We start from the raw sequence: 27,488 nt of genomic DNA on the forward strand, positions 1-27,488 counted from the left end.
CCTCCTTCCCCCCCTCCTCCTCCCGCGCGGGCGGCGCGTGATGCAGCGCGGAGCGGGCGCGCGCTCCCGCCCCGCCCTCTGCGGGTCACGTGGCCGTGCTGTTTAGATGCGGTGGCGGCGGCACCGGGAGAGCGTGGAGCGCGGTGAGGGAGCGGCAGCGTAGCGAGCGGTGCTTCCTGTGCCCCGCCGGGGCTCGGCTCTCGTCCCCTCCGGGCGGTTTCTGAAGGGGTTTGGGGTGGGGGCTCCTTCTGACCTTTGCGATCCTTCGCCTTACTCTGGGTACGGGAGACAAAGTCCCGCGGTGTCAGCGGTTCAGCCCCGGCCGGCAGCTTGGGCCACACAGGCGAGATGTGGCCGAGAGCGAGCAGGGCAAAAGTGGCCATTAAGGTTTTTAAGACGCTTTGAAAAATAACTTTTAGTTTCGTTGGCTAAATGTGCCTCTTCCCTTTTCCGAGTGCCTGGTGAGAGTGAGCGCTCGCTTTTCTTTTGCGGAAATGTAAATTTCCCCCATGGCGGTTTTTCTGGGAGGGAGTTCCTTAATTTATGGGACCGCATACTAAAGGATACTTAGAAATTCTGGGACTTGCCTGTCCAGTGTAACAGGTTTAGCGTTTTGTTAAGCAGTGTACAGGTTTAAACTTCAAACTCAACAAGAAGCTATTTTAAAGGATGTGCTGCTTAGGAAAAATATGAGATTGTGATTTCATTTAATTCTTGGTTGTCACTCTGTGTTACCTCTTGAATGCAGGAAAAGATGTGGTGGAGAGGATAGCTTATAATTGTATCAAAATGCACAAATGCTGTTAATTCTGAATTTAATATAACTTGAGAATAACGCTCCTTAAATTTACTTTTGGGGGAGAATATGATATAGTTATAAAATACCAATGCTAAATGTTTTCCCTGAGAAAGTTAGTTTCAAATCAAGGGTGCATGCTGTGGGGAAAAGTGAATTTTTCCAGAAAACAAGGTGTTTTCTGTAGGTACGTGTTAACTTGTTTCATAGGCAGATGTAAACATAACTACAGTTTAAATATTTCCACGTGCGTTATCTGATAGGTTAAGTTTTCAGAAATGAACTTGAACAAAAACTTATTTTCCAGCCCTTGGACCTCTTTTTGGCAAACTGAAACCTGATGATGTTTGAGTAGGAAAACACTTAGTGTTTCTTTAAGCATGGAACACCAGCTCTAATACTAAAGAGTAAGCTGATCAAGATCTTTATTTTTGGCAGATACAGCTAAAAGCTGAAGCTGTAATGCACCCATGAGTGAGTAGCACTAGTCGTATGCATCCATGGCCTCTGTGCCAGTAATTCCAGACTCTTACAACCATGTCTTGGCTGAGTTGGAGTGTTTAGATCTGTTGCTTTCTGCGCTTAGGTTGGATTCCAGTCGTCTTAAGGTGAGTTTGTGGTGTATGGCTTTTTTTTTTTTTTTAATTTTTAAAAAATTCAAGTAATGACCCCATTTGGCTAATTATTTGATTAAGCCATAAGATTAACTCTTTTTGGGGTGTGTGCATGCTGTCTTGGGTGGGGAGTACTTTGGGAAGAAAGAGTGAAGATAATGAACCCTCTTGCTCTGTGTGTGTTTCCTTAATGCAGCTGTTTGCATCCACTTTCCTTAATACACTGTTTGCTCCAATTGCAAAGTGCTGTTTAAAAATCTTTACTGACAGTGGTTCAGGAGTGGTACACACAGTTGGCAAACAATGAATGCTTTAAAAAACCCTTTTCTTGCATAATCAAGAAAAACATGCTGTGATCAGAACTTACCAGGTTATGCATTATGATTTTTTTATTCCTTCAGTGCACATGTATAGATGTGTCAAAGAGGTGGCTGGCTCTAGGCAGCTCAGGAGGAGGATTGAACCTTATCCAGAAGGATGGTTGGAAACAAAGACTTTTTCTTACTCACAAGGTAAGGATAAAAATTTTAAATTAAAATTTCCAAAAATGGGGCTGAGAAAGAAACATTATTTCATGTTAATGCATTTTCAGAGTCAATAGTTGTCTTCAGCTTACTGATTTGTCCAAAGGTGAAGTTTTGGACTGCTGTGTTTAAAATAGGTTGTGGTTCTGGAGGGTTTCCCCAGAGTGTATGGTATATTAGATTTCCTAAGGTGTGAAAAATATTACTTCAGAGTGTCAGACCTTTGTTTTTCAAATTCTTACTTTTTAACAACAGCAACACAGTTATTTGAATATTTAAGGGTTGGAAGAAAATTTTCAATATGAAACCAGAGCAACTCACAAGTAGGTAACTCCCAGTGTTTGAATGTCCAAACTGGATAAGTGAAAAAAAGATAGGCTGACTTGCTGTTGCTGAAAGAGGTTGTGAAACAGGGATTGTTATTTGTAAAGCCAGGTGCTATTTCCTAGGAACCACTGCTGCTTCCAGTATAGCATGAATGCAGCCAGTTTAAGACTGGGAGCACCTCACTTAATTCTGTCAAAACAGCTTCCAAAGGTGTGAGGACAGAAGAGTGATTTCTGTGCTTTCCAAATTGGAGAATTCAGTGCAGTCCTTGCTCTTGATGGTGTCATGTTACTTTCAGCTGCATCTTGGAGTAAACTCAGTGTTTGGAAACAAAACCCAAGCAAACAGTAAAAATCAACCACATCACAGCATAGTGGTAGCACCTGTTGACATGAATCTGGTTTATATCTTAAAGATGAAAGCTGCACAGTGGTAGTGGCAGTACAGGAACAAGTTTCACCTCCTCTTACTCCTGCACTTGCTTTCAGGAAGGTGCCATTTCCCGGGTGGCCTGTTGTTTGCATAATGAAGACTACATTGCTGTTGCCACTAGGTGAGTGGTCTACTCACAAACCTGAGCACTGGATTGATATTTTTAAGAAGCTTCAAGTTTCAGACATGGGACAGCTGCTGAGAACTCAGAGTTAACTTACCAGGTTAGCTGGTAGAGGCCTCTGCAGGATAATTCTCTGCACAGACAGTTTGCTTATCTTTTTTTTTCTGGAATAGTCATTCTAGGTTAAGTATTATTTCTGTGGCAGAGCTCATGCATGTGAGATTATGATGATAAATGTTTTTCTGAGGTCTTTCAGCATGAAAATAAGTCTTTCCATTAACATGGTAGAGTAAAATTGATAGTTAATTCCACTTCCATTTATTAAAATCCATTTAAATGTTTTTCCACATCCTCACTGGCAAGTGTAATAACTGTAAGAATAGCCTTACAAAGCTGCTTATACAGTGTAGTGCAAAGAAGGACACTTATTCTTCTCCAGAATTAAGTGTGACACTTGAAAGCATGCAGCCTTAACATAAGATCCACCTCTGAGGCAGGCTGCTTTGCTTGGGTCTCCTCTTTCTTTGGGAAAATGCATCTTTATTAATTGATAAAACATTAGAAGACTTATTTTCAACCTGTATCGTCTTTTTAACTTGTTGTAGCCAAGGCCTTGTAATAGTCTGGGAGCTGAATCAGGAACGTCGTGGGAAGCCAGAACGGATTTATGTTTCCTCTGAGCATAAGGGCAGAAAAGTCACAGCTCTGTGCTGGGATACAGCTGCCCTTCGAGTTTTTGTAGGAGATCATGTGGGAAAAGTATCAGCCATCAAGATTAACACATCAAAACAAGGGAAGGTAAAATGTTGCATACTTTGATTGAACTTTGTTCACTGGAGATGATGTGTAGAATCTCTTTGTTTCTTTTAGCAAAGTGGAACAGAGTAGGACTTGCCAGCTGATGAAGTTCTGGTAGCTTCAACTATGGGGATGAAGAGCCAGTCTCTTGAGGCAGCCATAGAAATCCTGACCCATGAATTCCCCCCATCCTTATTCTATCTATTTTAGTAATACAACTTGAAAAGGCTTTCAAATATTCAGAATTAAAACCTGGTCAATCTCCCACTTCTTGGTGTTTACAAGTACCAAAGTTAAGGTTCTTGGTGTTTCTGAGCCTATTGGATTCCTTAGACTTCAGCTACAGGTTCAGCTCTTTGTTTTAGTCCTCAAGCTGTTGGTCAGAGAAAGAGCAGTCCTAGACTGATTTTGCTTGGCTTTGTCTGGATGCTCTTAAACATCTGGATTAGATAAAATAAATGGTAGGTGGTCATTGAGCCTACATGCTTTATATTTTGTGTGAAGGACACACCTGTTAGTGATAGCAGCTTGATTTCTAGCCCTTGAGCGTTTAGCTTTTACCTCTACTGGGTCCTTTATTTTTAGTTAGTAAAAAGGAGCAGAACCTAGAAATAGTTGTTTGTCCAGGTCCTTTCTAGCCCTCATGGAAGATTTTGATGGAAAATTGACTTACAAGTAGCAAGACCATTACAACGTTTAAATAAAGAGAGGGGGGAAAGTAAGCTGTGGGAAGAGAGGAGAAAAGGGCAAGGCCCATGTAATCTGTGTCTCTTCACACCTGTTGAAGGAGCAGGACTGTTGGATTTCTCAGATAAAGCACTTTGTCATATTCCTAAGAAGGGAAAACAACTATAAGCTGGCAAAAATGGTGACTGACAGCAAATTCAAATGCAGTTCCCAGTAGTTTTCTTATCCACAAGTCTGTCTGAGACTGTTCATCTACCCATGCAAACTGAGACACTGGTAGGATAAATAGTATGTGGATAATTTGTGGCAGGGTAACAGAGAAGGTGAGTTTGTGAACAATCTAATTCCAGTAGAAGTTGTTTTTTGTATCAATTAATCTCTCTGGTCTGTTTCCATAAAACTGCTAGCTCAGTGTACCTGTGAGGAGAATTGGAAAAACACAAAGCTTACAATAGCAGGAATAAAACCCTCTCTTAATGTTACAGGAAAAAATCCTTTATAAAGAAATATCAGGATGCTATAGGAATGTGGCTTTTTTTTTTTCTTAAATCTTCAATAGCAATTTTGGGAAAAGGAGGATTTAGACTCCTGTGCTTCTGAGCATTGTAGCCTTGCTTTGTAAAGACAGAGAAGAAAGGCACTGCTCTGTCTATTGCTGTGTATTCATAGCATACACGAGTCTTTTCTGAATTTTGCTATTTTAATATAATGAAACAGTCTTTACTTCGAACTGAAGACCAACATGTTTTCTCTTTTTTTCTTTATCTGTAGGCTGCTGCTACTTTTGTGATGTTTCCTGTCCAGATTATAACCACAGTGGATTCTCGGGTGGTTCAGCTTGATTATTTGGATGGAAGACTGCTCATATCTTCACTTACCCGCACTTATTTATGTGATACTGAGAGGTAAGTTCCACTTTAATTTCTGAAATACTGGACTTCAGAGTCACACAGTTTCTGAAATGATATCAGTGTCTCTTTACCTAGCCCATGCTCCCTCAGCCTGTTTCTGAAGATGTGGGAGGGGTAAGTGTCAAGAGTTTTACTGAAATCAAGATAAACAACATCTGCTGTTCTCCAGTCATTCTGTTGTAGAGGGCTGTTAACATGATTTCCCTTCCATAAATGGAAGCTGACTGTTCATAATCACTGTCTTATTTTTCATGTGATTGGAAATGATTTCTGGGAATGTTCCCACCTTCCCATCATTAGGTTGAACAACTGGTTTGGCTGGGAAAAAAAACCCTTTGATCTGAGCATTCATTTCAACTAATGAATATTTCTGCACCCTTTCTTGTATAAACTTTGGGCAGGCTTTGTAATATTCATTACAGATTTTATAAGCACCAAAACCAATTCAGCAGCTGGGATTAAGTATTTTTTATTATTCAAGAAAACCATAAAATTAATTAGGGCTTTCATTAATGTTGGCTTACTTAACAAGTTTATTTTTTCCCCTCTAGAGAGAAGTTCTGGAAGATTGGTAATAAAGAAAGAGATGGAGAATTTGGAGCATGTTTCTTCCCTGCTGGAAAAAACAGTGGGAATCAGCAGCCATTAATTTACTGTGCTCGACCTGGCTCGAGGATGTGGGAGGTGAACTTTGATGGGGAAGTGCAAAGCACGCATCAGTTCAAGCAGCTGCTCTCGTCACCACCTCTTCCTGTTGTTACTCTCAGGTAGGAACATGAGTGTTATCAGTGATAGACTTGTTTGGGACATCCTTAAGACTGAAAAGACTAAACTCCTGCTTCAGTCAAATGTTAATCTTAGTTGTCATCTTAATACAGTCTCTTCTAAGAGGTATAACCAGTAATTATCAATACACAAACCCTGATTTCTGCAGCTGTGTCTGTGAGCACAATGAATTCTGCTGTCATGAGGCTATGTTTATTTAAGCCAGCCATGTATTTACAGGATTAAGAATTTTAGAAAGTAATGTTATTGTAGTTATGCTTGTACTTAATTTTATTTTGCAGACAGGATCCTCATTATACTGGTTCCAGCTGCTCTCCACAATCTTTATCTTTCCCCAAGCTGCTGTATTTGACGTGAGTATTGACAGCGTAGCTTCCTCTTGGTAAAGTAGGCTGAAAAATTATATGTTCTCCTAATTTATATTACCAGCTTCAGGTTTTTGCATAAGAATTTCCCAAGTATCATGCTCACATCTTGCTTTCTATACTTAAGCCTATGCAATCCCTGCATATTTTACTTTTTTTTTTTTAATTTTACCTATTTTCTCACAATTTACTTTTGCTCCATTACCATATGCTTTGATTGCAGTGAGCACTGTGTGGTGACCTGGACAGAAAGAGGCATTTATATTTTTCTTCCCCAAAGCCTTCAAGTCTTACTCTGGAGTGAAGTTAAAGGTAAACTAAAATTTCTTAAGCATCCCTTTGTAACCTTGTCTGTTACACTGGTCATTCCTGAAGTTCTTGCCTAACATGGAAGCTATTCAAGCTCAATTTCTGCAGTTGGATTGCAGAATATTTATAAAAAACTTGTCATCTGTCTGGTATATGCTTGAATATTAACTATCTCCATGCCTCCTTCAGCCAAACCCTCCTTCCATAGATCTCAAAGCATGCTTCTGGAGAAACAAAACATAGTGTAGAGTGACTCATAAAATACAGCAGTTAAAATACAGATTATTAACCTGCAATATCCTTTCCTCTTTACTCAGGCTCATTGTCAGGTGTCCTATGAAGGATAATCTGGCTGTTGAAAGTTTAAAACCTGTGTTTGTTTTTTTTTTTTTTCCTTAAAATGTCTAAATTGTGTACAGGGAATATATTTATTTGGCAAATGAGTGAAGGTTCATAAACAGTGGAGTGTTTGGTTATAAGCAGAGAACTACAGTAATTATTGTCAGTCAGTCTTTCCCTTCTCCCCATTTTGGTGTTAAGTTTGCAGTACCTTCGTTGTGGAGTGTTTGCATACAGTGTAAGTATTGTATTTGAAAACTTCTGGAAGGCAAAACTTGCTTTTTTACCAGTGAATATTTTCCTTCTGTTTCAAAGCTAACAGTTATGTATTTGTCATCTTTATCAGGCTTTAATTTTTTATCTCAGAGCAAAAGGAAACTTTTTGGTAGTTCAGTGTATTTTTTTTTTATGTTTTCTAGAAATGCAGCTCTGGGAAGTTTTGACACTGTGTTTTATAGTGATTAGGTGCTAGGTCAAGACTCCTCAGTGTTTGTTTTCCCCATGCCTCTCATGCTTTGCACTCATTTACAGTCAGGTGGGAATATGCCTTCACCTTCTTTCAGGGACAGAAAGGAATGTTGATTAATGACTTCAGTCCTTCAGGTATTGCTCTGTGTGTGATTTTGCAGATATTCAGGATATTGCAGTTCACAAGAGTGAGTTGTTCTGTCTGCATACAAATGGGAAAGTTGTGCACCTCTCCCTTCTGCTGGTCGATCGCTGCATAGAGCGTCTGATGAGAAGAGGATTCTGGACCCTTGCTGCCAGGGTCTCTTGTCTCTTCCAAAATTCAATTGTTTCTTGCAGAGTAAGAAAATATCTCTTTGTAAATGTGCAATACAACTTCACTGTCTTTCCTGCCCCCCCTCCATTAAGTTTCATGGTTACTGAGATTCATTTTGTTGGAGTTTTTAAAGTTGTCTAAACATTATATTTTAAGGGTGAAAATCATCCTGCATATATGTTTTGTTTTCATATGTGCATTAGAAATAATAATACTTCTGTTTCACTGGGTGCTTTTAGGCAAGAAAAAATTTGCCTCTAGACAAGCTGGAGCATTTGAAGTCTCAGCTGGATGCTTCAACTCAGCAAGATCTCACTGCGCAACTGGAAGAACTGATTGCAAAGTTGGAACCTCTAGATTCTGCATGCAGCAGTAGAAGGAGCAGTATTTCGTCTCGTGTATGTGTATTGGTAGTGCCAAAAATGTTATCTACAGGTTTTATCTTTATGGCTTGAAGTCACCCCATATGGCTTGAAGCTCACTTGGAAGATGAGGCTTTCATTTTTACCCTGTCTACTACAGCCCATAATGCTGCATTCTAAAACTAGGTGGGATGAAGTGGCACGAAACACCACTACTTGCATTCTGTAAGCTAAGACCTCTGCCTCTTTCCCATATTATTTTAGGGCTAATGGCTGAGATGTGGACAAAGATTGATACAGAAATGGCTTTTTCCACAGCTCTGTTTAATGTTTTAATGTACTTCAGTAAAGATAGTCTTGGTTATAACTCTAGTTTTATGTGATGAAAACAAATGTCTGAGTGCTCAGAGCTATCTTAGCCATATTTAAAAAATTGCCACGCTCTAAGAAGCTTAAGGAGAAAGCTCTAAATAAAATCAAAGCATATTTCTAATAAATATACAGCTGCTTTTCAAGAAAGGGGAAATATTTCATAGTTTATACAATATCAGATCCTGCTTTCACTTTAACAGTGTTTAAAAGCAAAGTTTAAAAAGCCAAATAATGTAAATAGCATCTTGATGGGGTAGACAAGTTTTTCTTCATTACCCACTGCAAAAGTAAACCATGAGCAAAAAACTGTGTGTTAGTCCTGAAACGAAATAGTTTTGTGGGGTCTGTAGTTGTGCTAGCTGGGTATGGCTGACCAGCAGGAAGACAGGTTCTTGGGTATGCAGCTGCAAAGGAGTGAAGTGATAGTCTTGACTGAAGGACTAAAGCTGAGGTGGGTTTTGCCTTGCACTGGGTACACCACTTGTTCCACAGGCTGCTTTTTCTAAAAGAATTGCAGCGTACACATTTTTTTTAAATCACTGAACTGCACACTTGCTGGCATCTGTGTCCTTTTCCATTCTGGGTATGGTAGAAGTACTCTGTTAAATAGGAGTTTTCCAGGCAGTGAATTATGAAATGCTCTGAGATGGGTACAATTGGTTACGCTTGTGTGGTACAATTGGTTGAGTTCATTGCAGAAAGTTGAACAAGGAAGTGCAGCTCACATGGTGTCTAACTCCCCTCCTTGGTCTGACAGGAAAGCTTCAGCGTCTTAGACTCTGGAATCTACCGTGTTATCAGTCGAAGGGGTAGTCAGTCAGATGAAGACTCGTGTTCCCTCCACAGTCAAACATTCTCAGAAGATGAGAGACTTAAAGAATTTCCTGCACACCATGAAGATGAACAACTAGAACTTGGTAATGTTTCTTAATGAAAATGTTTGTTGAATGTTTTTGGTTTCTTGTTTATTCCACAAGAACTTGACTGGGTTAGCTCTGTGCTCTTACTTTCCACTTTCAAGTTATTCATTATTAATACATGTAATTTGATCAATTGAAAGAGTAACCCCACCTTCCAGTCAAAATCCTTCCTGAAACACTGGGTTGAAAAGCTGGCTCCACAGAATCCAGGCTTAAAAGCAAACAAAACCCTGTGAAACAAAAGAAAAAGTCCAGAGGGCTTTACCAAGCATGGGCTTCACTTCAACTTATCCCTCTCCATGTGTAATTGAACATTAGTGCTAAGATTCTTTCAGCTGTCTATGCGAGTATCAATTGGGCTTCAAACAAGATTTGTTTGCTGCCAGTATCCTTTTGTAATATTTGTTCCAGAAAATTTCTTAATTTGGATTCTGGCTTACATTTCTTCAGGGAAAGCAGAAGGATTCTGCTAAGTGCCCTTAACTTTCTCACAGGGATTCCTTTGTACAGGGGATCATCTCTTACACATGTAAATGTTAGTGTCGGGGTCCTAGAATAGTTAATAACTAACATTGAGCCCATGCAGGGAGCTTTTTTATTTTCTGACAGATGCCTGTCACTGAACTTAAGCTAGAGTGAGACTGTAATGGGTCTTGTTCTCTGCTCTGGTTGGGATTGGGAAGGGATGCAGAAACCTGGGATGATGAGGGGCTGCCTTAGTTCTAAGAATGATAGAGAGGCTTTCCTGTAAAAAGACTATTTTTTAGCTTTTGCAAGGAGTATGTGCCAGTTGAGGATGGAGAGAATTTGGATGCTTTGGAAAAGACCACAATGGGGAGGGAGAGTGCAGAAATTGGTATTTAATCCCCTACTTGTCAGTAGTGTTGTCCTAAGATACACTTAGGTGTACATGTGCCTCTTTACCTACATTACCATAAAAACAAGTGAGCAAACTCTGAAGCACATCATTCCCAACATTAAAAGTTAAAATTCAGGTGACTTAATTTTTGAATATCAGAAGATAGAAAGGTTCTGTGTGTTCCACAAGAGATGACAAATTTCCTCATTACTTCCAAGTAGAGAAGTTCTAGATGCTTCTTGAAGCACGAGTACTTGATTTGGTATTTGGGAGAAACAGACTTACTGTTGCCCTGCTCACAATGACATAAGATGTAATGAGTTTTTAGGTTTCTAGTCTGCATAATGAACAGAAGCAGCTTTATTTACAGCCAGTTGTAAAGTCAGTTGTGACCTTCAGGCACTGTTGAGGGATTCTGATGGTAGATTTTCTGTAACAGGGCAGCATCTTTTCCTCTCAATGCTGTGGTTACTGCTGACTGTTGTAAAGTGCAGTGTCATCCTGGCTTAAAATGATCCCTTTTTTCTTGCTGACATCACTTAAAGATAGTGTGTGTCTGTACTGGGAAATTATTAAGCAAAACAAATTGTAAATACTGTTATGGATATGGGAGAGAAAAGGAAATAGTCAGTGATTCTGTATTTCCTGTGATTCTTATCAAAAGCCAGAGAGCTTTGGGCTCACTTAGATTTTTAAGTCCTTTCAAATAAGAGGGTAATTTATACCCTAATCATGGCTTATATGTCTCTCTGTTCATATGTGATTTAGATTTTTGGAAATCATGCTCGTAACTGACTTTACAATCGGTTGTGAATTGATGTATGCCACACTACTTAATTTTCCTAGATGTATAAATAACTCAGTGGATTAAATAGAGGTTTTGTCCTCTAAATGGTCTATAAGTCTAATTTTAGAAGATAGTTTTCATACTGTTGTTGATAGTTATTTGCCTTGCTATAAAGCCAAAACACTATTAATAAAGCAGACTTAGCTAGGTTCAAAGTCAGTAGTAAAATGGCCCTTGAAACCTGTCTCCATGAATTGAGTATTAAAAAGGAAAGTATGGTGAGCAGGTTATTCATTAATGAATTAGTGACTTGCAGTTCATTTTACTGTTCCATTTTTTTGCCAGGCCACTGTTTCATGACTTTTTATTTCAATTCCATTTGTCAGAGAATGTATCTCATGCATCTGTGGTGGTTGAGGCTGACCGGAATGAGACATTTCTCCCATTCAGTATTCCTTTGTCATTCCGTTCCCCATCTCCTCTCGTCTCTCTCCAAGCTGTCAAAGAAAGGTAAAACATGCAGCAGCTTCACTCATCCATTACATCTTGCCCTCTTCTGTCCCCTGGATTTGTAGCATTGTATGTCTGTTCTGCAAACATAACACCTGAACTGGAACACCAGAGATACTGTCAGGTTTGCCAGACAGTTTAAGTCTTCATCTTGGCTCTAGTGAAGATACAAAGAGCTGCTGGTAACTTCAGTGGAGACAAGACTTCAACCTCAGTTTTAAACAGTTAATAATTGTTACATGTCTAGCATTGTTTACTGTTATCCTGTAAACTCTGATTGTGGTTTGCATTCAAAGGAAAACTTACTGAATATTGTTTTGGGATTTTGCCTTCCTGTATCTTAGGGGGAAGGCTTCTTATGTTGCATAGGGACAAACATCAAAATATTCAAAGCAGATAAATATTGCTAAAACACACTTGCAAAGTGGTCTGTCCTATCCCCACATGAACTTGTCAGTGAATCTAATTGGTTTCCCAAACACTTATGGAATACTGGTAGCTTATACCTGCTGCAATTAGATCTGTATCCATTTTATTTATGAATCACTTTGGTATTTTAAATTTTTTTTTAAATAGAGGATAAGGGGGTGGGTGTACAAATACAAAGGTGATGGTGTTAAATATATAACTTAAATTTTTTATGAAAGTGCTGTATGTTAATTACTTAGCTAAAATGTCTCTGGCCTTGCAATGGTCTGAAAAAATTGCACAGCCTTCCCTTGATCACTTCAGTATGTAAATCATGTCCTGCAACAAAGAGTTGTGGCTGCTATCAGCAGTGTGAGAATCTCAGAATAAACATCAGAAGTACATGCAATATTTGAGTTCTTTCTAAACCATAAGCAGCCTTGAGGACCTTACTAGTAATAAGTGTTTCTACTAATAATGAAAGCTATATTTTCAAGTATTCACTGCATGCAATTAATCGTTAAATAAAATACTATCATATTTACAGTTAATTTTTAAAAGTTTAGATTTAATCCTTCTATACATTCAAATCCAATTGTTTTGCTAGATTTGAATCCTTTCTGCCTTCTGCAGTAAGCTTCAACCTTTGCTATACCTTGTTAGAGTAAAAAATGCTGGGTTGGGGTTTTTGGGTTGGGTTTGTTTTGTTTTTTTCTTCTAGAGTAGAAAGCAGGAAGCTTATTTTTCTGTTCAAATCTTGTTGACCTAGTTCTCTTCATGGCAGCGGTAGAAATAGAGTTCTGGTATGTTCATTGAGCTTTCTTTTCAATAAAATACCTGAAGGAATAAGGACTGCTGAGTTAAAAGGATGTTGTTGGTGAGCTTTGTAATCTGAAGAATTAATTTGAAGCATTGTAACGTGGTTTCTTACCACCAAGAGTGACATAATTTCCGAAAGATGCTTTGTTTAAAAGCTTTAAAATGCAAAAGCTAAAATGTAGACAATCTGCATTTATTTGCATACTAATTACAAATACATGTCAAAAATCTGTGGCTAACATTGGTATGTGATCCTGCTTCTCCAGCAGGAATGTTAAATACTTCAGGTTTCTATTCTGTGATGAAAACATGGTCATGGCTGGAGTATGAATTTTGAACAGGTTCTTAGTAAGTTTTGTTCCTGTTGGTCATCACTGCTCTCATCCTTTTCTCAAGAGTTCTTCAGACTATAAAAATCTCTGAAATTATCTTTTGAATGAAAAGAGTGCTTGGTTTGTTTGCTTCTGAACTTCTGATTTTAAATGTTTGAACTTGTGATTCCTAGTGTTTCCAGCTTTGTACGCAAAACCACGGAAAAGATTGGCACACTTCATATAAGTCCTGAATCTAGAGGGAAGCATGAAGCAAAGGATGATGAGCAGCTTCCAGAGCTAACTCTTAATCCAGGAGCATCTCCCCAGGAAGAAAAAGAGTGAGTGCAAAATCACATTTTCTTAGCAGTTGTCCAACATTTGCTGGATGTCCTGAGGATAGAAAAAATTCTTTCAAGCAGAGTGAGGAACTTGGCATTAGGTTTTTCCAGCTGCCTTCATTCCTGTGGTGGGTTTCAGTGGTTCTCCCAAATCCTTTCTTAGAGCTGATGAGGCAATGAACACAGAGCTAAGAAATTTCATATTCCAGTGCTTATTTACCAATTTGGACTAACTTTCATACAGTGGCATGGTACTGTTTTTTGTTCAGCACCTGCAGAAATCTACTGTAGCTGGAGTAGAAGCAATAATAGAAAGCCACAAAAATAGTATTATCTGTTGCTTTTCATGCCCAGTTTATCCCAGTTTATAATTTCTGTTGAGCTGTTCCTTCTTACAAGTGATAGCTTTGTATTTAATAAAGGAATTAGTGTTGATGAAAATTTTCAGGAAATCCTCACATAATTATTGAAGTTAATACTTCAGATAAGACTGAAATTAATTTTCTTTTCAAGGTCAGAACACCAAAACTGCCAGCTTCCTGAGGAGGAACGTCTGAGAGATCTCAAGACTGCAACAGAAGAAACTATGTAAGCAGAGAAACTTTTTACTGTATAGATATGTAGGGCTTTGGCAGAAAAAAGTGATGGGTTTTTAAAAATTTTTCATTCATTTTACATGCATGTAAGAGTGATGCTCTAAATGTCTATTAACATAACCTGAAAGGATCCCATTTGGTGAATTATTTGATTCCTCTTTTTAAAATCAAGCAAAACTAACTAAAAGCTCTTCTACCATTATCACTTTTTCTTAAGTGCAGGCATAGTTTAAAAAAATCAAAATCACAAATAAAAATTAATTCTGAAAGAAATCCTAGGGAGCTCAAAATGTGCTGAGAACAAATGTAGACAGTGTGAAGTAGCCTAAATTCTGTTTGAAATCAAAATCACAAAAAACCCAACAACTGACTCCAAGTCAAGTGTAGGAGAATAGTTACACAAAACCTATTTAAGACTTCACTTGTGGCATCTTATAATTTCTAAACTTAGCAAACTTCTTTTTTATGCTGCAGAGCCAAGCTCCAGGATCCCCTGGTTTTGTTAGAACCTCAGTGTATGAGAAGAGTCTTACAGGAATGGCTTGTCCATCTAGAAGAAAAATTCAGCAAGGAGCATTCTGCTTTGTCTGTTAACAAAAGCAAGGCTGTGAGTGCTGAAGATCAGCAGGCAGTCCTGCAGGAAAACCTGCAAGTGGCTCTAGCTGACAGAGACCCAGTAGACAAGGAGCAGAGTGGTATTTTGGAAGACTGCATTGAAAATACTGATGAAACCTGTGTGAGCAAAACCATGTGTGAAAATGGTACTGATGTGACAGGGCCTCTGGCCTGTGGCTTTCGAGTGTCTCCTCCATGTGTCATCGAACCTGATGTTCTGAAAGGTCTTGTAGAGCTGATAACTCTGTGCTTTGAGCTGCATGTCTTTTCTGGTGGGAGTGGTGAGGCTGAGGAGAGCTCTGAGGGAAATCTGCCACCAGCAGCCTCAGGGACCTTGACTTGTAGGTTTATGCGAAGCTACTTCTTCCTTTTGGATTTAAAGAGAGTAAAGCAGTGTATTATAACCACGTGTGCCACCAGCCCTAATATATGGGAAACATACATTGCAGGATTGAAAGGTAAATGATGAACATTTTATTGCTTTTTAAACTGAAAATAAGACTGTTTGGGAGAAAAAAAAAGAAAACCTTGAAGACTTGCATAATTGTGTCTGCAGATTTTCCTTCTGCCAGTGTAGTGTGGCAAGGGGAAGATGCTTGGTGTGTGGGAGTTTTTGTTCTGGTTTTGGGTTGTCTGGTTGATTGTTTTTCCCCCAAATACTTCCCTTAGGAAGAACTTAGCTCTGCTGGTTAGGACATAGTGCTAATAATCCCAGCATTTTGGGTTCAAGCCCTGTATGGACCATTCACTTAAGAGCTGGACTTGATGATCATTGTGGATCTCTTTCAATTCAGAATAATCTGTGTTTTCTTAAAATTGTTTGCTCCTTGGAGAGAGATTGTTTTCCTCCCTCTTTGCAACTTTTAACCTGTTAGTTGCATGGACTTTGTTAATGGAGCACTATAGTGATCCCAGCCTACTTATAAACATGAGCAAAAGCATCATAATTAGAATAACAAGGCAGAGGAGGGGCTTCAGCATTTGCACTGGACGATTTCGCTTGTAAAGGAATATGGTTAGTATGAAACAAAACTGAATGGAATAGATGGTTCCATGCAGATGAGTGGCTTGTGGTCACTTCACATTTCCCTGTTCCACAGAAATAGTTTCTGATCTTTTTGATGCCTCTTCAGTTTTATTGAACCAAAGCTTCATGATGATAATGGAAAACAGAACTTTTCTGTTCTCTGCACTCAGCTTCTGCCTTATGTGTTTATTTTAAGAGTGAATTAAAGCCTTAGCATTGATTCTGCTCCAGCAGAGAGCAGTTAAACAACAGAATCTTGCTTTGATGAGGGTTGGTGTTTGTGTTTCTGGGAATCTCTTCACTGTTTGGATTCTGAGAGCCCTAGAAGTGAAAGTAGTGTATGCATTCTCAGTTTGTCCTTATTTGGACTGCACTTGTGCCTGGAGATTAATACCTGCATTTCATCAGGATTGAGGTGGGTGTTGAACTTCCCATGAAAGCAATGATAGCTTTTGTTCAGCAGAAGGACAAAAGGAAGGGTCAGGACATGCTAAGGAAAAAAAATCGCCCAAATCTTGTAACTTGTGCACGGATATATTTCAGAAATAACGTCTCACAGTCCAGTGGCTTTAGCAATGGAAAGTGAAGATATGTTGAAAATACTGAAGCTGCTGCATGACCTGGGGCCATGGGATGACAGCCCACTGTTGCTGGCACATGCTCAAAGGTTTGTACCTAAATCTTCTGAACTTACTGGCAGGAATTGCTTCACTTACCAAGTAATGAAGATTCCTGGACTCTCTTAGAGAGATCACCTTTCAGTACTATTTTGAACTTGCAGGAGATCTTGAAAAAATTATTTTGCTGTTTGGTACCGAAAATAGTTTTTGTTCTCTTTCTTTCTCCAGGCTTTATGAAAAATTTGGGGAAACAGCTCTTCGGCCCTTGATCAAGTTTCACCCCTCTATTTTGCCTTCTGATATTAAACAGCTTTGCAGGAATGATCCAGCTCACTTTTTAGCATACTTAGATAGCCTGGTGAAATCAAAGCCAGAGGATAAAAGGTGAGGGGAATGTAGAATCCTTTTCATCTGTCTCCTGTCTTCATCATGTAACTGTGTGGAGTTTTTTTTGTCTTGGCTTTTTGGGGACCTTTTTTTCTCTTTCTGTATCTGTCTGCTTGGTGTTCTTAAGCATTAGCTTCCAAGCAATTCTGCCAGTTGTAGCTGGTCTTAGACTGGACTTTTTGTTAGATTAGTATCTAGTTTGAAAAGGGATTTCCTAAATAATACTTTTAATGGAATTGGCTTTTTTTTTGTTCCTATGTCTGCAGTTCAGTGTATCAGGGTTAGATGGCGTTTAAAAAAAAAATCCAAGCAAACCAAACAAAAAAAAGCCCAAACCAAATGTGTGGGAACTCAACCTGCAAACTTTATTTTCTGTGGTTGCCTCAATTTATACAGACATAAATAATTTTAGGCTTTTCCACATTTAATTTTACATCCTACACCCCCCACTTTTTTTTTTTTGTTAATTTGTCCACACACAATCACTGCTTTTCCATATCTAGTATATTTAAAACTGGTAGGATTTTTTTTTTTAAGTGTCTGCTTTGTTTTCCAGGCCATTTCTCCTTAGGTCTCTTCTTCAGCCAGAATCTGTACGGTTGGATTGGTTGTGCTTGGCAGTTTCTCATGATGCTCCACAAAGGGCAAACACTGTGGATGAGGAAGGAAATCCCAGGTGAAGTGGGTTCCATCCAAGGTCCTGAGTGCAGCAGAAAGACTTAGCAGGTCTGGTTTTGGGTTAGATGTTGTGTGAAAGTTTGGATCACTGACTCCTTGGAGCATTTTGCAGAGTTCAGCAGAAACAACCAAAAGATTGAATAACTTTTATTTGCAATGTCTTCCAGAGTGACTGCTCTATTGACATTGCACATGGTGTTTCATTTGTTTTTCCTCCTCTCTTTTCATAAATCTGCTACAATCTGAAGAAAATCAATAATGCTTTAAAACTGAATTTCTCATCTTCTAGGCCACAATCACATTTGTTTACTTGGGGCTACAGCCAGCTCATTCTGCTCTTGATTAAACTCCCAGCTGATTTTGTTATGAAAGAGAAGATGGCTGACATCTGTAAATCACATGGGTAAGGAGAAAACTTGGTAATTGTTGATACTTGGTTAGTGGGTATTCTGATCCTGAGAAGATACAAATGTAAATGACCTATCTGCATCTTGTTTGGACAGGTTTTTTTAAAAAACCTTTCCTTTTTTGAGGGTGAATATTCAATGTCTAATTTAATGTACCAAATGGGAGGTATTCCTTATGTCCCTACTCTCTTTCTGACGTTGATTAAATTTAGTTGTTTTGTCTTTACTGATACTTGAATGAGCATGTGATTGTTCGTGACTTTGGTTTGAACTGAGTATTTGATTCCTAGAAATGTTTACTGTCTTATTCAAGATTTTGGCCTGGATATCTTTTTCTCTGTCTGGAGCTGGATAGAAGAATAGAAGCCTTTACTAATATTGTTCATTTGGATGATTTGAGCCTGTTGAATGGAGAAGATGGTTAGTGATTCTTAAGCTGTATAAACATACTTCTGTAATGTAGCAGTTTGCCCAATGCTGAGTTGAACTTTTATTTTTGTAGCCCTAGCTGTGTGTAGTACAGCATTTTTGAAACACATAAATGGGTGTTATATTCTTGTATCTTCATGCTGTGCTTTGTGAAATCTGTTTTGCTAGAAAATGCTTAAGAGTTAAAGAATCTTGATTTATTTATCAATTGGAAGTAAAAGCTAACCTTGCTGTTGTAGACAGAGGAGTAGGAAGCCTTCCTGCACAGTGCAAAACTCGCCTACTACATGCGCAGACACCCAAAGTTAGGGTGAGCAAAGCGCTGTACTACAAGGCAGAACTTATAAGAAAATTCACTCCAGCCCTAAGATGGACAAACTTTGTCTCTTGACTTAATCCAAAGCCTTGAATACCGAACTGTTGTGAAGCTGTGTGTGTTCACCACTAAATCTTTACACTGAGCCAGGGCAGTACATTTCTGTGCACAATTTGCTTGTTGATAATGCTTGGTCGCCTAAAATTTCAGAGTAAAACAGAATAGCTAGCTTCCCTTTTAACTACAGATACAGTTTACATAGTAGTCTTAGAATAATCCTTGTTTTACAAATAATGTAACAAACTCCTTTTACATTTAGGTTCCATTCCAGAGACCATAGAAGAATGGAAGTTTGTTCTGCATCTTGCACGGAATCGCAGCACAGCTTTCCACCAGCACAGCCCACAGAACGGGAATGCTGTCAGCAATAAAGGCCCGAGCTGCCCAGACTGCATCACTGTGGAAAACGTCGCTCTGTTGTTGGCCAAGGCCATCGGCCCAAATCGTGCCTTGCCTCTCTTGCAGGAGTGTGGCTTGACACTAGAATTGTCTGAGAGATTTACTGGTGTTTGTGAGATACTGAGAATTGCTGAGAAAAGGCAGAGGTAAGAGATGTCAGCAGAAGATCCACACTATTCTTTTTGGATCTTCTCCATGCCTTAAACTTCCTTTTTGGTTTACAAGAAGATAAAGTGCTTCATATTTTTACCTTTGGTTTTAGACTCATCTGAAAGCTTTCCTCTTATTTTAGACTCCTTTGAAACCTCTCCTATTATTTTTAAGTATTTTGCAATATAGGCATTTTAAAAATGAAAATGAGGAAACAGGAAATCATACATTAAAAGTGTATGTGAAGGAGATCTGTTCTGCTGAGACCTGTACAGACTCTGATCTCTCCTATTCCTTCCAAAGTTGTGAATGGTGATGTCAGGATGTTATTTCTGAAATGCCATCATGTTTTTTACAAACTTCTCTTTAAAAAGCAAGCCAAAACTGTGTTGTTCTTCCTGCTGTTAGTTTTTTTACTGTTTGACCTTTTTTTCCCTCCCCTGTGCTTTAATTGCAGAGCGCTGATTCAGTCCATGTTGGAAAGGTGTGACCGGTTTTTGTGGTCTCAGCAAGCATAGAAAACAACTTGGGAGAACTCTGGGAACATTTCATACTGTAATGACTGTATATTCAAGTGCCTCTTAAATTTCACAGGCCCTTAAAAATAACAAACTCCAGTCTAAAAGTTCAGGTATACTGAGCCAGTCTCCATCTGGCAGGTATCTGACCTGAAGTGGTGACAGTTCTTCCTTATCCCTTTGGAGATGACTTGAACTGTAGACTATAGATCAAAACAAGACAGTATTTATCTTGAAATTAAGCTCACAGATTTCCAAGATGAAAATTGCTGAATTTATTTTCTGAGTTTATAACTTGTGTTCTGGGATATGAGCCCCTATGTATTAAATTATGGTGTATAAATTTATTTTTGTTTCTTTGTTTGGAAACATGAGAAACCATTCCTGGGAAGTACCTAAGCCTATACTTGTTTAACTTTCCTGTAAATGACATTTATCTTTACCGTTGCTGTAGAAGTGTCTGTTATGGTACCCGTTGGTTTTTCCCCTTCTTAAATAATATGGACAGGCCATGCCTATTTGAAATACATTAACCAAGCCAAGTCTCAGAATGGGAGGGAAATATTTTTAAGTACTGGATTTGTGGTTAAAAATGCTGATTAACAGACAAACTTGTTAAATGAACTCGCTGTTAACCTACAAGCACAGTATTTCTAAATTGCCCATACCTGTTTGTGCACTGTGACCATAGACATCAGTTGTGATACTCCAACAAACCTTGGGACAGTGGAATTGGAATCAGAGTCATTTAAGTTGCAAAAGAACCCGAAGAGCCAACCATTAGCCTAGCACTGCCAAATCCTCCACTCAGCCATGTCCAAAGTGCCATTTCTATGTGGCTTCTAAATGCCTTCAGGGATGGTGACTCCACCACTTCCCTGGACAGCCTGTTCCAATACTGGACAATGCTTTTGGTGAAGAAATTTTTCATTATATCCAATCAAAAGTTCTCCTGGAGCAACTTAAGGCCATTTCTTCTTGTCCTATCCCTTGTTACTTGGGAAAAAGAAGCCCACCCCCGCCTGGCTACAGCCTCCTTTCAGGTAGTTGCAGAGAGCGATGAGGTCTCACCTGAGCCTCCTTTTTTCCAGGCCGAACACACCCAGCTCCCTCAGCTGCTCCTCACAGGACTTGTGTCCCAGACCCTCCACTGGCTCCCATTTCCCTTCTCTGGACTTGCTCCAGCCCCTCAATGCCTTTCTTGCAGTGAGGGGCCCAAAACTGGACACGGCACTTGAGGTGTGGCCTCACCAGTACAGAGGGACAATCCCTGCCCTGGTCCTGCTGGCCGCACTATTGCTGATCCAGTCCAGGATGCCCTTGGCCTTCTTGGCCAGCTGGACACTGCTGGCTCATGTTCAGCTGCTGTCAGCAGCACCCCCAGGTCATTTTCTGCAGGGTCCCAGCCCCTCTGCCCCAGCCTGTGGCCCTGTCTGGGGTTGTTGTGACCCAAGTACAGGCCCTGGCACCCGGCCTGGCTGACCCTCACACAGTTGGCCGCAGCCCATCGGTCTGGCCTGTTCAGATCCCTCTGCAGAGCCTTCCTGCCCTCCTGCAGATCAACATTCCCACCCAGCCTGGTGTGTCTGCAGCTGACTGAGGGTGCCCTCGATCCCCTCATCCAGATCACTGAGAAAGAGACTGAATAGGGCTGGGCCCAGCACTGAGCCCTGGGGAACACCACTGGTGACCATGCCCCAGCTAGATAAGCTCCCATTTCCCACCACTCTCGGTGCCTGGCCATCCAGCCAGTTTTTTGCTTGGTGAACAGTCTATGTGTCCAAGCCATGAGCAGCCCATTTCTCTAGGAGTACACTGTGGGAAACAGTGTCAAAAGGTTTTCTTGAAGTCCAGGTCAACTTTGGTAATTCCACAATTAATTCTGACATTTTGGAAAGTGAGAGGATTTATTTTAATAACATTTTTAAAAGCTGAAGGTTTACATAAGTATTTTTAGATGGATGCTGTCAAGAAAGAAGTCTTTTTACATATCTGGTTGAAAATGAAGATTGACAAAATCACTTGCATTTTATATCTCATTTACAGAACTATGCTTTGTACTAGCATTGTTTCTGCATTTAGTACATCTTTGAATGAGCTTCTTTTTAGGCTTCTAGTTTTGATCCTCTTCACTGTCTGACTCACATTTTAAGCAGAAGGCCACAGCATCTGTTCAATATTCAGTTTTCACAAATGTCATTTAAATAAAGTCATGCATTAATTGGAACCAAATTTAATTAAAATTTGATAATTTTGTTGTAAAATGATATGAAAATACTGCTTTATAAGGAATATTTTTGTGTAGACTTGCAACACTTGTAGTGCTGCAAAATAATGCTTTTAATCAAAATAGGACTGAGTACAATGTTTGTCCTTTTGGGAGATGCAGTCTGCAGACTATTTTATCTTGTCTGCAAGGAAAACTTGGGTGTGGAGGGATGGTTACTTCACTAGGGGAAGTATCCCAGGGAGACAATGTCAGGCTTTCAGCCAGAGTGTTGCTTGTGGAAAAGCCAATACAGATCTATTTCTAAAGCTTCTAAAAAAAAGAGATGTTTCAAACTTCTGGGGTTTATATTCTGCCATTGGAAATAGAAGGATCTGTGCCATCAGGAATACTCCATGCTCTCACAGTAGGACTCGTAACGGGAGCCAGGCACCTACCAGATGGTGTTGGTGCCTGTTCTCTTCCCTGCCAGATGAGCTGCTGCTGCTGCCTCAGGGGTTGCCACAGTTACCTACCTCGGGTTCATGTGGTGTGTGGTGTAGCTGAGTGCTCCCCTTGCCTTCCTCAGAGGAATTCCTGGATTTCTAAGAATGTGCCTGGCTTACCTCTGTATGGTTCCACTCTATTCACTTGGTGTATTTTGTGTACACATCACTCTTTCTTACTTCTGTGGGGGTTTTGTACATTTGGTTAACTTTGACCAAGGGTTGGGGCTTTTTTTTTTTTTTTTGCAGTAAATCATAATTCCAGTTAGAGCTTTTTCTGAAAGTGTATCATGTCAGAAGGGTCATTCAGGTAACATAATGGGAAGTGTGTTCAGATTGTGTCTAAAATGAGCTTGTGTTTATCATTTCAACTAACTTGATTGTCAATAAAGAGAAGAGTTGGAAATTAATATTTCCTATTCTGGATGAGTTTGTTTTCATCTCATAAGGGTACAGTGAAGGAACTGAAATGAGAGGGTCTTCTGTTCAGAAATTTATGAAACAGAAACTGCCTCAGTTGCACAGAGCAAGGCTCCTGTTAGCCAGCTGAGCACACGTCACTGACAGCTCAGCCAGCCTCATGGGGAAGATGAGCTGCAGCTCAGCTTTGGTTTTTGTGGGTGACTGGTGGTGGGAGAGACCCTTGAGAAGCAGAGGTGAATAAAGGGGGCTTTGGAGCAGCTTTAAATAGAAACTGGTGGTGGTATTTTCTTTTTATCAAAGAAAAAAGTATCATACATTATTTCAGTATTAGAAACCTATGGGTAAATCATTTTTACTTAGATACATACCTGCATTTTCATTCTGCTTCTTGAAAGGAGGCAAGTTTCCATTCATTCTCCATGTCTATAAGCCCAAGGTCACTGGTAGTGTATATTCAATACTTGGCAAAACTCCTGAAATGAATTATTGCACATGTAAACATAAATAAGGTACTGTTCTTTCCCAGGTTAAGAAATTACTGCAGATATTATTGTGCCTAAGCTGGGAATTCACCTCATCCCCTTTCTCAGTCTGACTTTCTTAGATTGCAAAATTGTGGAAAGTTTGTGGAACATAGTTTGCATTCATAGATATTTACAGTTACAGTGCAACCAGCATGGGGTTGCTCTTTATCTTAACTGCATCAGAATGTACAAACCAATAGATGCTCTCCAGGCCCCTCAATGTGTTGTGTTTCCCAGTGTGTACGTGCTGCCGAGGTTTATTGCTAGGCCAGGAAGAAATGCTCTGTTCAAACCCTCCTCCACGCTCAGAGGCAGCTTTGCCTTTTTCTGTTGTGAAAGCAGCAGTGTTGGCTGCAGCTCATTTCTGTGAGCCAAGGGTCATGACCTGAAGTGCAGGACAAGAGGATACGGGAAAGCAGGGCTCAGGCTGTTCCCTGCTGGAGCCCCAAGCTGCAGCTTTGTCACAGCTCCAGCATTGTTGTCACTGCTGCTGTCCTCCTTGCTGGACACCAGGGGATGCACTCTGAGATGTTCTAAAGAATTGTTTTAAGAGAACAACTCTAAAGAGATGTTCCAAAGCACCTGCTTTCTTGCAATTGTCCTCATGGTTTGCAGAAATGTTGGTTTGGAGAGAATGTGAAACAGTGTAAGACTCAAAATACCCTCTATGGTCCAGACTGTGTGAGCTCTTGTAGGGAAAAGGTTCCTTAGGTCAGTTTTGAAGGCAATGCTTTGTTCTAAGTCCCTGGGCAAAGTGCCACATGCCTGTACCCCAGCTTACAAGGAGTAATTTTCCTTGTTTTTTAAAAACCAAAAAGTTGACGGACAGGGCTACTTGCAGCCAGCAGAGAAGGCACTTGAGCTGCCATGTACTGCAAGGATGTAGGTATCAGGATGTGAACAGGGTTGCAGCAAAACACAGCACACTAGTCCCTGCAGTAGCTGAGCTGTTACACTGTGAAGTATCAGGTTCAGGAGTGCCAGGGGGCAAAAATCTGGGTCTGCTCCCTGCTTTTGCTTTGTCCATTGGGTTAGGGTTTAGATTCTTGTTGCAAAGTGCTTCATTCTGAGATACATCCCACTACAGAGTATCTGTCCTGCTGCTCCAGCCTATGGAAAATGTCTCCTCTCCCCTTTAGCTAATTTTTTTGAAGTTCAGTGATGCCCAAGGAAGTTACCGTTGCCACTTTATTAGCTTTATTGTACCTCTTTCAACTCATGCTCTGCCCTGCAGCTCCAGGAGCGAATTGTTTACAGTAGCAGAGTTGTGAGTGGGGCAGCTACCCTTAACTCTTCCGAGGGGAACCTGAAGAGCTCTCCTAGACTTGCCAAATAATGTACAAGGCCACACACAATGGGGGCACTTCCTGCATACTCACTCTCCAGTGCAACTGCACTCAACCCTGGAGTTTTCTGCAGGGGAAAGGGTTGTGTCAAGTTGTTAACCAAGGGAAGTGAGCAGGCTTTAAGCAGGGAGAGCACTGTGGGTACTTAAACAGTGAACCATGCCAATAGGGCCAGACAGGTGATTTAAAATCTAGCAGAATTGTGGCTGTATGGATCTGAATTTCCCCTTAAGTAAAATGTTTACTGCTGTGTCCAAAACATTCCACCTGAGCCCCACAGAGGTGCTGTTGCAGCAGGGTGGCTGGAGACCCTCGAGAGGGGCCTTTGAGAGCAAGCCAGGGCAAAATGAACCATTCAAAGCCTCTTGACAGTCTGTGTGTCTGTGCTATGTTAGAGCATGATCAGCAGGGATGTAGGTGTATGTGCTTTGCTTTGCAATGGAGTTAAGAGCAACACTTCACATTTTCCATTTCATTAACTCTGGGATTCATCTGACAATTCCACTTAGCAGTTCCTGCAGCCCTTCTGCAGCTCACAGTTCCTTGTGCACAGACACAGACCTGACCTTGTTTTTCCATGTGAAGACAGACAGGCAGCTTCCCCTCTGAGCTCTATTCAGTCCAAGATCCAAACAAAAGTATCACCCTTAAGACAGCAGTAACACTTCAAGCACATGGAATTCTTCAGCCTTTAAGGCAGTTTGTCCATCTGGTTGTTATGAGGAGTAAATAGTCCCAAGGGCAGCTGAAGAAGTGCCATATACTCTCTAAAAGATTGCATAACAGGAGTTATGAACTTTCAGTAAGGACAAGGACAGGTTTCCAGTAATGATTTCTGTGTTGGGAGTGCTGGTGGGGATTTCCCAGCCATGGGTATCCTTTCCAGTTTCCTCTTTTGAGGGGTTTAAGGGGTTTGAATTGCTTATAAATACCCTCTCTGAATCTGAGAGCACACGAGACGGTCTCCAGCTCCTTTGGCTTTGCCATTCTGCAGGGGTGAGTGACATTCTGAATTGGTGAGCTGTGTGCAGTGTTTTGAGCTGGTATTTTGGGAGCAGAACCAATGCTTTAGCATGTGGGGCTTCTTTGTACTCATGACAGAAGTACCAGGGAGTGCTAAAATGCAGGTTTCTCATGTGCACATGCTTTTGTTGTGGAGCTTGTGGTTGCACAGAGGTCATCACTCCTTCAGGGGAAGAAGAGGGTTCTGGGCGAGCCCTCAGCACGGGGGCAGCAGCCCAGGCACAGCTGGGGGTGTAGTGGGTTCTCAGTGGTGCTCCAGAACTGCTCATCTCTCTCACTGTCTCCCAGCTCCCCTGGCCAGGAACCATGAGGCTCTGGGTCTGCATCGCGTTGCTCTCCACCGTTCTGTGTGCAAGTGCTGACAGACCAAGGATAGTTGAAGGAATAATCCGAGCTAGACAATTTGTCTGGGATGCAGCGCGAGGTAAGCTGCTGTTACCAGGGGCCCTTCCCTCAGGAACCCCCTCCCCAAGCATAGGTTACCAGCAGTGAATGGTGCAGCCCTCAGAGCTGGGAAATCCACAGCTCCATGTTAAAGACCCCCGGTTTCTGCTGCAGGACCTTGGGGGCCTTGATCAGCCCCCAGAGGTGCTTTCTGTGGGCACAGACCTGTGCAAAGGCTGATGTGGAGCAGTGCCTTACTCTGTTTCTGCTCCTTGGGCCTTTCAGCTCCTGACTGACATGGTACTGAACTATTTCTGGTGCAACTCTTTCAAGTCAACCTCATCTCCATTTCTCTGCCTTCTTCAGGGGCGCATGATATGTTCAGAGCATACAAGGACATGCGTGAGGCAAATTACAAAGGTGCCGACAAGTATTTTCATGCCCGTGGGAATTATGATGCTGCCCGGAGAGGACCTGGTGGTGCTTGGGCAGCAAGAGTGATCAGGTAATGGAGTGTGCTTGGCTTGTTAACAGTTAACTTGTTATTAGGGATCCAGGCATTCCAGCTGGAGTGAGGTCCTTTTTGACTTGTACTCAGCTTTGTACCTAGAAGGACAGCAGAGGGGAGGGGAAGTAGTTCCCAGCTGGACAGCTGGTCTCTATAGGAATGGTACCACTTGAGTGCGAGCCTTTCTCCTTGTCCTCCCAAGAAGGCAGATTCCTCTCTCTGCATTTCTGATAAGGAACTCTCCTTCATTGCTGGTTCATTTCCCAACATAACAGATATGGGTTCCACCGCGGGCTCTGAGAGACAAAGGCCGAGCATGTGCTTGCATCTCACCTTTAGAAGCCTTAAAAAGCAGTTTCACATGAGTGAGGGACCCAGCACAAGGCTGAGTTAGATGCAGTCTGTTCAGGTGGCCTTTTCTCCTTCCCCACAGCGACGCCCGGGAGAACTGGCAGAGCGGCGTGAGCGGCAGAGGCGCTGAGGACACCCGGCTGGACCAGGAGGCGAACGCGTGGGGCCGGAGCGGTGGGGACCCGAACCGCTACCGGCCTAAGGGGCTGCCCAGCAAGTACTAGCGCTGTACTCCGCTCCTGTCACACCTCCCTTTGTACAGCCCAATAAAGGAATCCTCCTGAGAACTGTTCCCTTCGCTGCGAGTATCCATCCTCCCGAGGCGCGGGACTGCGGGGCAGGGGCGGCGGTGTCGGTGTCAGGACATCACGGGCGCTGCCAAAGGGTCCCCCCTTGGGACCCGCGGGTGCTCCGGGAGCGCGGGTGCCGCTCCCTGCCGAGGGGCGGCCCTGGGCGGGCGTGTGCCGGCACTATCCTGTCACGGTCCCGGTGCGATCCCAGCGCGATCCTGGCACGGTCCCGGCGCGATC

The 27,488-nt window shown here is 41.3% G+C and overlaps 2 protein-coding genes across 7 annotated transcripts; both read left to right on the forward strand.

Annotated features, from left to right (window-relative positions):
- The first annotated feature begins 73 nt into the window (after positions 1 to 73).
- HPS5 (HPS5 biogenesis of lysosomal organelles complex 2 subunit 2) lies at positions 74 to 22,809 on the forward strand. 6 transcript variants are annotated; one of them, XM_053946018.1, is made up of 23 exons: positions 74 to 143; positions 1,235 to 1,404; positions 1,812 to 1,922; positions 2,750 to 2,814; positions 3,423 to 3,615; positions 5,074 to 5,207; positions 5,765 to 5,980; positions 6,281 to 6,352; positions 6,588 to 6,676; positions 7,642 to 7,820; positions 8,036 to 8,194; positions 9,288 to 9,447; positions 11,483 to 11,606; positions 13,339 to 13,485; positions 13,999 to 14,073; positions 14,556 to 15,154; positions 16,267 to 16,390; positions 16,572 to 16,727; positions 17,287 to 17,406; positions 17,698 to 17,811; positions 18,129 to 18,235; positions 18,880 to 19,165; positions 19,627 to 22,809. In XM_053946018.1, exons 2-23 carry the CDS (start codon positions 1,297 to 1,299, stop codon positions 19,685 to 19,687), a joined length of 3,399 nt encoding a protein of 1,132 aa, XP_053801993.1. In that variant the 5' UTR covers positions 74 to 143; positions 1,235 to 1,296; the 3' UTR covers positions 19,688 to 22,809. The 6 variants fall into 6 exon arrangements, 5 of the variants coding, with proteins under 5 accessions (XP_053801993.1, XP_053801992.1, XP_053801995.1 ...); XM_053946017.1 differs by having other exon boundaries at positions 124 to 279; XR_008431531.1 differs by lacking the exon at positions 19,627 to 22,809 and having other exon boundaries at positions 124 to 279; positions 18,106 to 18,235; positions 18,880 to 18,966.
- Positions 22,810 to 25,423: 2,614 nt separating this feature from the next.
- Positions 25,424 to 27,250, forward strand: LOC128789810 (serum amyloid A protein-like). Its single transcript, XM_053946030.1, has 4 exons — positions 25,424 to 25,688; positions 26,004 to 26,139; positions 26,466 to 26,604; positions 27,041 to 27,250. The coding sequence occupies exons 1-4, from the start codon at positions 25,521 to 25,523 to the stop codon at positions 27,180 to 27,182; spliced, it is 585 nt and encodes a 194-aa protein (XP_053802005.1). The 5' UTR covers positions 25,424 to 25,520; the 3' UTR covers positions 27,183 to 27,250.
- Positions 27,251 to 27,488: the final 238 nt, after the last annotated feature.

Source organism: Vidua chalybeata, chromosome 6 (assembly GCF_026979565.1).
Source record: "Vidua chalybeata isolate OUT-0048 chromosome 6, bVidCha1 merged haplotype, whole genome shotgun sequence".
Taxonomy (NCBI): domain Eukaryota; kingdom Metazoa; phylum Chordata; class Aves; order Passeriformes; family Viduidae; genus Vidua; species Vidua chalybeata.

Bases quoted from the DNA above. Each gene is read 5' to 3' on its own strand.
- HPS5 (XM_053946018.1), top strand. From the start codon at position 1,297: ATGGCCTCTGTGCCAGTAATTCCAGACTCTTACAACCATGTCTTGGCT. The intron at 5,981-6,280 runs GTAGGAACATGA...TTTATTTTGCAG, and splicing joins CTTCCTGTTGTTACTCTCAG to ACAGGATCCTCATTATACTG. The intron at 8,195-9,287 runs GTATGTGTATTG...TTGGTCTGACAG, and splicing joins GGAGCAGTATTTCGTCTCGT to GAAAGCTTCAGCGTCTTAGA.
- LOC128789810 (XM_053946030.1), top strand. From the start codon at position 25,521: ATGATTTCTGTGTTGGGAGTGCTGGTGGGGATTTCCCAGCCATGGGTA. The intron at 25,689-26,003 runs GTGAGTGACATT...ACTGTCTCCCAG, and splicing joins GGCTTTGCCATTCTGCAGGG to CTCCCCTGGCCAGGAACCAT. The intron at 26,140-26,465 runs GTAAGCTGCTGT...TGCCTTCTTCAG, and splicing joins TGTCTGGGATGCAGCGCGAG to GGGCGCATGATATGTTCAGA.